The sequence below is a fragment of the Puntigrus tetrazona genome, chromosome 21, assembly GCF_018831695.1.
Source record: "Puntigrus tetrazona isolate hp1 chromosome 21, ASM1883169v1, whole genome shotgun sequence".
Classification (NCBI taxonomy): Eukaryota; Metazoa; Chordata; class Actinopteri; order Cypriniformes; family Cyprinidae; genus Puntigrus; species Puntigrus tetrazona.
The window spans coordinates 13,332,937-13,343,792 of record NC_056719.1 but is presented as its reverse complement, the minus strand read 5'-3'; the positions used below and the strand labels follow the sequence as shown (position 1 = coordinate 13,343,792).

General features: G+C 34.3%; 1 protein-coding gene across 1 annotated transcript in view; it reads right to left on the bottom strand.

Annotated features, from left to right (window-relative positions):
* Window positions 1-5,408: 5,408 nt before the first annotated feature.
* grk6 (G protein-coupled receptor kinase 6) overlaps window positions 5,409-10,856 on the bottom strand; it is a 30,185-nt gene continuing 24,737 nt past the window's right edge. Inside the window, exons 15-16 of the mRNA XM_043222083.1 lie at window positions 10,143-10,277; window positions 5,409-8,409 (exon numbers count right to left, since the gene is read on the bottom strand). Coding sequence (XP_043078018.1) covers window positions 8,359-8,409; window positions 10,143-10,277 — 186 coding nt within the window. The 3' untranslated portion in view covers window positions 5,409-8,358. The remainder of the gene's footprint in view (window positions 8,410-10,142; window positions 10,278-10,856) is intronic.

Below are 10,856 nucleotides of genomic sequence, written 5' to 3'. Positions count from 1 at the left end.
AACGAGAGTCATTGTCAGATGAGTAACAGCAAAACTTTCATCGTCACAAAGGCCTTCTTGCGTTTTTCTCTCTCTGTTTCAGCGATATTCACAGAAATTTTGCATGAGCGTAGCCGTGTGAAAAGTAAGCCTGCGACACATATTACAGAGCATGACATCACAATGATTCAAACGGCGTGACCTAACCTTGATTCCTAAGGAGACAAAATGGTTTTATTCTCTTAGAAAGGAGCACATTACTAACCTTTGAAGTAAAACTTGTTAATGATAATGAAAGTCTATAATTTACAAAGACTGTTTTTTGCTTCTTTATTAATTTGACCTATAATGTAAGCAGAGTAACGAAGGATCTTTCCATAGTTTATCAATAATTTTCAGGCTTTTTAAAAATTAATAATATTTTTTTCAGGTTCCTTTGATGAATAAAGTTCAAAAGGAAATCATTTAATTGAAATAAAAATCTGCTAACATAAATACCTCTAATTTCACTTTTGATAAATTTAATGTATTTCGATTTTTTTTTACTGTATTTTGAAAGTTTTGCTGCATTGAATGTGTTTCAGGAAATATCAGAAATGTCTGTATAACAGATAATCTCCTCGCAGAAAACGACTAGTAAATTTTCCCTACGCCTTTCCCACTCCACGGTGTATATAAGTACACTGGAAAATACAAGGGTCTTATTAAAGGGAAATAAACTGTATTATTCTGTTTTGGTGGTTTGGTAAATATGCGCGATCCATGATTACTAGCAGTTGTTACTTGAGTTGTTAAGTGTTTGGTTAAGTTCACCCTTACAGGACTTACAAAACACAGGATTTCCTCTGTTTCAGCTATTCAGCTGCAGTCTTGTGTTTAGGTTCTTTGTTGTTCTAGACGACCCACTTTCTTTTAGCTTCATCTTACAGATGGATACCCTAATACTCTTCAAGTACAATCTGCAATTCCCTAGTGACTACAAACCGCCCAGTTTCTAATTAAAGGTGGTGTTTAATTTGTCTTGACTATATTTAAAATACATTTATCCAGATGTCATGAAGAACCTAGCCCAGGATTGCATAATGTTTGCATTTTGAAGAGAAAGAGTCATATTGCTATTTGAACAAAGATTGAACTCTGTATCATCATGTTTAATGAAGCCACATCTCCTTCTTTTGTCAGGCTTTTATGTGTTTTATAATTGTGCTCACGTTTAAGGATAAACTAAGAAAGGATCCTTTCAGTGAACATTATTATTATGTTAAAATAAAATATCAATTTATAAAGCAGTGTGGATTATAAGGTAAAGCTGGCATGAGTAAAATACCTATTAAGGATTACACTTTATTTAAAGATGATGTTCTTACAGTGAAATAACACATATGAGTAATATTAATTATATACATAGAATAGGTTAAGGTAAGGGTTAGATTTTTGTTTAGGGTTATTTATTTGTAAGTATGAATACTTTAAAGAGTTACTCCATTAATCACTTAACCCCATGTCATTCCAAACCTGTAAAAGCTTTAGTTTATACTTGGAATACATTTGAAAATATTCTGGTTAGAAACCGAATGGAAGCATGGAAGACTTTATTCTCCATCTGAACACAGTGGTTCAACTGTAATGTTACGAAGCCACAGAAATACTTTTTGTACGGAAAGAAAATAAAAATAACAACTTTATTTAACAATTTTGTACCATAGAGCCACAGTAAAGCTATTTTGGAAGGTATCCACTGGACTCAAACTGTGTCAGCTGTGCAACATGGATATGTCTTCTAAATGTATTTATGCCTTGATTTGAATGAAAACAGCATATGCCTGTGTTTCTGCTGAAACAGAAGAGCATACACTATTCGCATCCAAAACTGAAAATTTAAATAAAGTCATTGTTTTCTTTCTTTACAAAAAGCAGCCTTTAACAATACGGTGGAACCACTGATGGCGGATGGACTATTCTGACAATGTCTTTCATAATGTTCTGGTCCTTGACAGTGTTATTTACTTGGCAGTCAGTGGGACAGTCACAAGCCTCTTTGTTTTCATCCAAAATAACTTAAATTGTGTTCTGAAGACAAACAATGATTTTACAGGTATGGAACGACATGGGGTAAGTGATTAATGGCAAAATTGTAATTTTGGGGTGGAGTAAACCTTTAATGTTATTACTGCTGTGAGTAAATGTAACTTTCATGATTTATTTTAGTTTGCAGTTCTGCTTGGTTCCTGTTTGGGTTGATTGTTCCGAGCTGTGTCTTGTTCATTCTTTATATAAGGCCTTTTTCTGTGTTTGTTGTATGATCTTGTTATTTATTGTGGTGTAGTGTTCTCATTCTATTTCCTGGTTTGTTCTATCCATTCCTGGACGTTTTTTTAATAAAACCAGCATTTCAACTTCAAAACATACCTAACCAGCATATGCTCTTTTTTTTTTCCGACAGGGGACGATGATATTGTGGATGATTATATCATTAATTTTTAAACAGGCATTATAAATGGCTACTTCTAGGAGTCCAAGTGGCATAAGATTTCAGAGGAAAATTCTAATTGGCATCCATTCCTAACGTCATTAGAGCCTTAGTTCACTACTTTTGTAATAGCTGTCCCTCAGATACTTCATGTTTGCTAGAACAACCTTGGTTAGGTACAGCAGAAATGCTTTTCAAACCTCTCGTCATCAACAATCCCCCCCCTCCCTCCGCGTTCTCGCTAAAGGCCCTTGAGCCAGATGCCATGTCTACACCTCACAGACGGTGTGTGACGGGCTCAGTTTCACTCTTCTCCAAATGTTAAAAAATCCAGAAGAGTCTATTTGCAGCATTATTTATTTCTTTTAAATCCCTCTTAAAGATCGTTGCCCAGCAACAGAGGGAAAAGAGTGGAGAGGAGAGCGAGGTGCAAGGGAACGCGGACGTGCATGGATGGTTTGCAGCCCGACAGGAGATGGTCTATCAGAAAATGGCACTCACGATTTGAGCTGTGTGTAATGAGGTTGAACTGAGTCTAGCGTGCTGCATAATAAAAATGACATTACCTTTCATTAGGATTGGATATCAAGGTATTGAGTGATCAGATGAAGCCCATCTGCTGTTTATCTGCCCATCTGATGTAAAAAAAGAAGGGTATCAAAAATTTAGAGACACCATTTCTTTCAGGAACACGGATGGCGTGCAGTAGTGGCCCTTTGGTTCTGTCTGTCTATTACTTTAGTTAGGGTACTGAAAAATCTGTGAACATACTGTATATATATATATATATATATATATATATATATATATATATATATATTTGCATACATATTATATGCATTAACTCCACAACTCTAATCCTACCCATTGCAAATTATATCCACATTTTGAGTATAAATGAGTACACCAAATCGAAACACTGTGCTACTGATACACACTTTCATAAGAAAAAAGTATTTAATATTTAGCAAATATTATTTTGTCTTATTCTGCTCCATCATAGAAAATAGTTCCAAACAAAGTCAAAACAGAATTATGCAAGAACTGAACAATTCATTCAAATGACTCACTCATCAAGCCCTTCTGGTGTATTGATGTAACCTGCGGTAATTGTCACTGAAAAAACCCAGATTGACAGTCTGTCTCAGAAAACTCAAACACAGGCAGCACAGAGATATCAACAGTGAAAATCTCAGTGCTCTTGGAATGCTCTTCAGAACTGGAACTTAAAAGGTCAGAACAGAACCTTTTAGATATGAACTTTTGATATGCCAAGTCGGTGCAAACATATTACTATCAAAAAGAGAAGGTGCAATGCACAATATGGTTGAAGACGTCTAGTCTACAATCTTCTAAATAAAAGATCAAGTCATCAATTGGTAAAATCTTTATCTCACTGCAGCTGCTAGTAGAAAAAATATGGTTACTAAGTGAACAAACTTATAAGAACAACTGGAAGCTCAACCCAGGCAGCTGAAACGTGCAATAAAAGTTAGATATATAAACGTGCAATAAAAATTGTTGCATGTCTCTTAACCAACTTTAAGCTGCATTCACATTTACCTTTACTCTGCTGTACATTAGCTTCGGCATTGCTATTGTGTTACAATTTGAGGATTACAAATGAATTCAAATATGAAGTAAATTCAACAACTACACAAAAACTAACCAAATAAAAATTTATTGAAGTTGAATACTACTGCAGAAAAAATTAAAACAAACAAAATTCTGTATGTTACACAGAAGACCTGCATGAGAGGCCATGCGCAATGTACAGGCTTCACAGGCCAGAGACAGACAGCAGAAACTAAACAGGGAAAATGAGCATCAGTGCTTTGACAAGAAAAAAAAAAACCAAAAAAACTCCTTCACTATCATTATCATCAATACAAATTTACACCAAAGTCTATAAGCAATGTTCCAAGTGGCATGTCTTTTATGCAACTTTAAAATGGGCAAATATAAACCCGAAACTTGACATTACATTATCAGTAAGGCTGTGTACAAATAATCAAATAAAAACATACATAACGATGGCAGTAACCTGAGTGAGAATTAACTATTGAATTCAGCAAAAAATTAGTATTTAATGTGCAATCCAGAAACCATTTTTTTGTATCACATACAAATAAGGCTTCAAGAACAGGGATAAATAGGTACAAACACAAAAGTTTTCATTGCAACAAAACATTCTTCTGGCCTTAAATGAAAGGGCTATTGGACTTCCACATACATATTATGCAAAAGAAAAGAAAATGATAGAGATATGTTAAAATTTCAATTAAGTCACTATCAGCAAAACAACTCAATATTAAGTGAACATAACAATGGCACATTGACAAATTAAACCTCATTTTGAGAAAAAAAAAAAAAAAAAAAAAAAGAATGGCCAGATTCTCCAGTTATATACCATTCTTTACTCATATTAGCACATTATACAGTAAAAAAAAAACAAAAAAACACATCTGACTCTATAGCCCTCAATGGCATGTTGTTTGCTAATGGCTTAAACTGACACCACACACTTTGAGGCTTAAAGGATGTAGGAATAATCTCATGTGTTTATACTCATGTTAAAAAACAACAACAACAACAACAGAAATACTAATATGACAGAGTTTATATCACAGGGTCTGTGTTTATTGTTGACAAATGAAATTAATTAATAACACTGACAAAGGTGGCTGGAAGTTCGCCATTTTCATTTTGACACAGAGCTCTTAAAGCACTGGCATGTCTAATTCTCAGTACAAGTCTTGTTTTGTAAGAAACTTTGAGTTTAGCTCCACCACTGCCTTGAGGTAAACATGAAATCTATGATATTGAAATGACTGGCATTACTAATAACAGATAACATTATTATCAGTGAGCCTGAAGTTCTCCATCTTTCCTCTTATAAAAGAAACAAACACTGAAAGCTCCCCTATAATGTAACATTTCACTGATTTAGGGCAAAAAAAAAAAAAAAAAAAAAAAAGAAAAAGGCATTCACTAGTGGTTATGGTAAAAAACATGGACACATGCAGTGCGGGTAGAAGCACACATACACTCAGACATACAGCATTTAGGCACACTTTCTGTACATAAACAGTTATAAATTTGCAAAAGGAAAATACCAGTGCATTGCACAAAAGAAACAAACAATGTACAACTGTGACAGAAATGATCACTTCACAGTGTTAAAAGCCTGGCTCAGGAAAACATTGAGTCAAACTAAGTTCCGTCTCGCTCTAGATTCAAAATGTTATCAATTTATACACATTTATATAGTAGTTATACCTATAAAATCCATTATTGCTAAACAAACGAAAAGATAAAATAAAACAAAAAAAAAAAAAAAAAAAAAAAAAAAAAAATCTAAAATCAAATTTACAACTGTACAGAGACTGGAATGTGTTTGAGTTTATCCAAGAGAATTAACGTAAACTGCAGATGGATGAGAAATGTGATGACAGTCAAGGAGCCACCATTTCATTAGCTGATGGTCTTTCCATGGACTTCCTGTTTTACAGACCCTTGAGTTGGCCGGTCACCGGTGTTACGCATTCAGCTAGGCTTCAATACAAAGTCCCAAAGCTTTTTGCGATTTACTATGGTGTCCAACATTACAATTCACAAGTTTTGAAACAAAAAAAAAAAAACATCCACAGGGCACAGTAATATCTGAGGTAAAACAACAGCAAAGAAAATAGAAAATGCTAAGCTAACTCAAAAACATGGCATTTGAATAAAAATACTTAACGATGTACCTTAATACTTCAAAAGGCACCTTCTATGAAGATGGAGGGCAAAAATTTAACTGGTTTGGTCTTAAGTGCATCTATCAAGATCAAATTTAGTTCCCAAGACATCATGTTTCCAAGCAACTGAAACGGTAAAGAGCTTATTGTGATTGCAGGGAATACATAACAAAACATTTCTTTTTGGCAAATTAATTTTTGTTTGACCCATGTATAAAAAAGCAGCAATTAAATGATATGCAGCCCATTAAAATTGCTCATATCTACTTTTAAAACATTAAATAACATTTTTAATGTCTATTAGCACATTGAACTGTTAACCGATGATGGCGTGCTGAGCATCAGTCGTGTATTATTTTTGTTTCACACTGGATGCTTAAGCAGAGCTGTAGAAGTGCGAAAGCTACAGAAAACAGAACATGCTCATTGTGTTTTCACTCTGGCATCTGAATTGTGGATTGTATCCTGCAGTAAAAAAATTAAAAAAAATAAATAATAATAATAATCAAGAATGGGTAAAATAAGTGTCTTCCCTAGTTTTGTTTGTTTTAAGAAGATTCCTCTGACCACTAGCTGCCATGTTTGTTTGTTACATGCTTTCATTTATAATGGTCAGTATGCTCTGCTGTAACGCTACAGTTTTCCCTTCCCACACATACCATATAAATATAGTTTACAGTCGAATAAATAAAACTTAAAGGGATAGTTCAAGAAGCTACAAAAATACTTTTTGTGCGCAAAGAAAACAATAACGTAATTTATTCATCAATTCTTCTGAACCGTATTTGAGTTACAGTACTTTGCCATTCTGGTGAGTGTACAAAAATGTAAATTGACGTAATGAGCGTTGTTTAGGTTCAGCCGAAAGAGTACGCATGTTGAACATAAACAGCACTGGTTCAGTGAAAGCATGCATGTGCTGAATGTAAACAATGCTGATTATGTTGATGATGTTCTGGGATACTCTCCAACATGCATGCGTTTTCAGGGATTGCATTTTTTCCTGGCAGTGCTAAAAGTCATTTGATGACTGTGTAAAACTCAGTAGACGTCACTTTTATGGTAAATTTTTTCATTTTTCATGTCGACATGCATATTTTGGCCAAAAATACTGCTCCTTCTGCTCTGCAACGCACTGCAGCATCGCCTCAGCGTCCAGTGTGAATGTTCAAATCTGTTAACATGAGCGCCAGCAAAATATATGCGCTGCTTACGCTCTGCTTACGTGTGCAGTGTGAAACAGGCCTTAATTAAAGTCTTTCGGTCTTCAGAGCTGGAATGACAAATTACTGTGTCATGTTATACCAGTCATGTTGTGAAATATATCGTAAATGGAAAATAATGCCTTGTGATTCAACTCATTTTGTAACATATGGGCCACACAGGATTATATCAGGATGTTTTTCCTAATTATCCAGAAAAGAATTATCAGGAAGACGCGCTGTAGACTTTACAGATGAGTGTCGCATATTTACAACATTGTACAACTGTCTGTAGTTGTTATTGTACATATATGCACTTTAGTCACGTCTATTTGGTTTTCTAGGCATCTAGCTAAGTAACCTAACATATTTGAGACTTCTGGTAGAGAATTCATGATGTTAAAATTTCCCTCTGTTTTATAGTCACTTACTGATTTTTTTTTTGTTTTTTTTTAAATTCCATTAATGCACATTTATCACGGTTTTATACAAATGGTGTCATTTGATTGTCGAGATTACCATAAGAAAATAAAATTCAAAATATAAATATAAAAATATCTGCAAAAGCAAATTTCCTTTGCTCCCCGCATCTAAAACAAATGTTCAGAGTGCATACTGTACATGTGTGTGAAATCGTACAAGAACAAAAAAAAAAAAAAAAAAAAAAAAGAAAAAAGCGCAAAGAGGCTGCAAGACATACTGAAGAAAAGTACAGGATCGGTTGTGTCAACCGGTTTTGAGACTTTGAGCAGTGTTGAATGATCTGTCCTTTCTACGTCACACTAATTTGGACACATATGTCCTTTTCATTTTGATGACTTTAAATAAGATACACTGCATGGCTATATAGTGAAAATATACATTCCAATGTTTATATAGAGCTATTTTAAAAATACAAATGTGCAAAAACTGTAAACAAATGAGATCCTCAGTGGTGTAGGGGAGGAGCCACAGCCAGGCCACGCCTTCACAGCCGTGTGGGCTCCTCCTCACTGTCGCTGCAATTTCCACAGCACTCCTGGGGGGGCAGCACAGACAAATGCACAGTCAAACACACACATTTTCACAAAGCATTAAAAGAATCAAGAATAAAAGGATTTAGGTTGTCTCTTTATGCTAGTGTGCTAATAGAAGTTCACAAGTATTTTGCAGATGCACACTATCTAGAAAACACATAGACTGACTAGTATTAACAGTAGAAAATAATGGTTTGGAAGTACGTCTTAAATTGCACAGCCCAAACTTCCTGTTTTGACACAGTAAAAAAAAAAAAAAAAAAAAAAAACTGCATTCGCTAAAACATTACATGTTGTTTTTTTATCATTTCACAATGACAGACATACTTTTTTGTCTGTAATACAAATTTGTTTACATTTACATTCTGATCTAAGAATGCCTAGAGGTCCAAATAAAATTGAGAAGCAAGGAAAAAACCTCTAAAAAGTTATACATGTATGTTTTATCAGAGTATATTATACAAATGATTTAATTTATCTGACTAAAGCCTAATCCCATTTCTAATCCTTACCCTACACTACCCTGTTCAAATCTCTTTCTTGTGGTTAGGGGTAGGGGTAGGAGGAAGGGCTTTTTTCAGGACCACAATTCGTATGAGAAAAGAAGACGCATGAAAATTATCTCAGCATTAAAAAGGCTACAGTGCTTTGATGCAACCTGTGTTGTTAAAAGCGCTATATAAATAAAAAATGATTGAAATGATTGATACAGTGGCAACATGGCTGTTTGTGCAAACAAAAACCAATAAATGTAATTATATTTGGCATTTAATTGAAAGTGATAATTTGTTTTATGCTACATTAGGTGTTCACATTTATTGTGCTTTTATTCAAAGAAATGCTTGCAAAAAAAAAAACCAAAACAAAACTCAAGTTTTATGATGTTAAATCATTACTGACGGCACAACATACGAAGAGTTTATTTGCAAAAACAGATAATAGTTTGAAAGATGTTTTTTTTCACCGCGCATTCCAGTTAAATCTCAGTTAAAACTGCAGTTGGGTTAATAAAACAAAACAGCTAACTAACACAAAAACATGATAACAAAATAAAAACATGACAAAAAAAAAAAAAATCTGATTTTGCAAATGAACTCTTTTCATGTATGATCCGAGTGATATCCACTATCGACACTCAAAATTTGATTTGAAAAAGAGATGAAAGTTGCATGTACTGAAAGCTGTATGTCTCTTCTTACAATGAGTGGATATACTTAGCGATTTAATCCTCTCATTGCTGCAAAATATAATTTTGCGATTCAGTATTTTAAATACGGCAACCTGTTTCATCCTGAAGTTGTGCAAATTACGATAAGTGTGTGTGTGTGTCAGTAAAAGCAGTGCATTAAAACAGTACAGCTGTGTGTGTTGTAGAAGCTAGACAACGTATGATAATAGGGGTGTCCCCTTTCTTAGGGGAATATTTTCCCCCCTTACCTTTCACATTCTGTTTCAAGGGACAAGGGGAAAGGGGTGGCATAAAGGTAGGGGTATAAAATTGAATTGGGATCAGGCCTAATTATATAGCAGGAAAAGGGAGCACACTGATATTTAATTTCATTAAGAGAATCGCCTGCAATGCCATATACGATTTCAGTATCAAACAGGATACAAAAAGTTTCAGATACACTTTGGCTGGGCTGACAAGCTCATTTACTAATGGAACAAACAATAATGCCATGGAGGAAAAAAAACACGGCATATAAATAATAGAAAACTGTGAGGGAAATCTCACCTGCCGGCCGAAGAGTCTCTGCAGTAAGCCCTGTTTGGGTGGGGGTGAGGGTTGACCTCTCCAGTCCAGGTCAGGGGGTACAGTGCCATCAAAATTCAAGATGTTGAGTTCTTTAAAGCACTCCGTCTCTATCATCTTAATGGATCAATGAAATAATACACTCAGAATTAAAGTCAAACTAATGTAGGGAAACATAGGGCTTGTTGTCACATGGACATTTTTATGTAATTCTGTCCATTGCTGTGATTGTTTTTAATCGTTTTTATCTTGGCTTACAATGTTGTTATCAGAAAATAAACATATTAGATAAAACACTTTATTTAATCTTGGATTACTGAAGTGCCTCTAAAACAGCCGTTTTAAATATATTTGTAAAGTTTCATTAAAATGACAATGTCAATCACCCTTGTTCATATTAAAAGTAATTTGTAAATATTAGAATTTATGAAGTTAGATATACAATTACCTCACATTCTAATATCTTGAATCTATGAAATGTATGAAATTTTCAGCGCTAATTCTTTGCTGTGCATCTTCAGTAAATCCCAACAGTACTATTTTAATGCTAAAAGACAGATTGTGCTGGCACAAGCTGTTAGTAAATCTGACCCTTAGATAGCAGTCTTTAAGCCATTGTGTTGCATCTCATGCCGATTTCTAGGTGTTATTGTTCATTTTATTTTGCAAGCACGCATCTTATGTAAAGATAAGAAA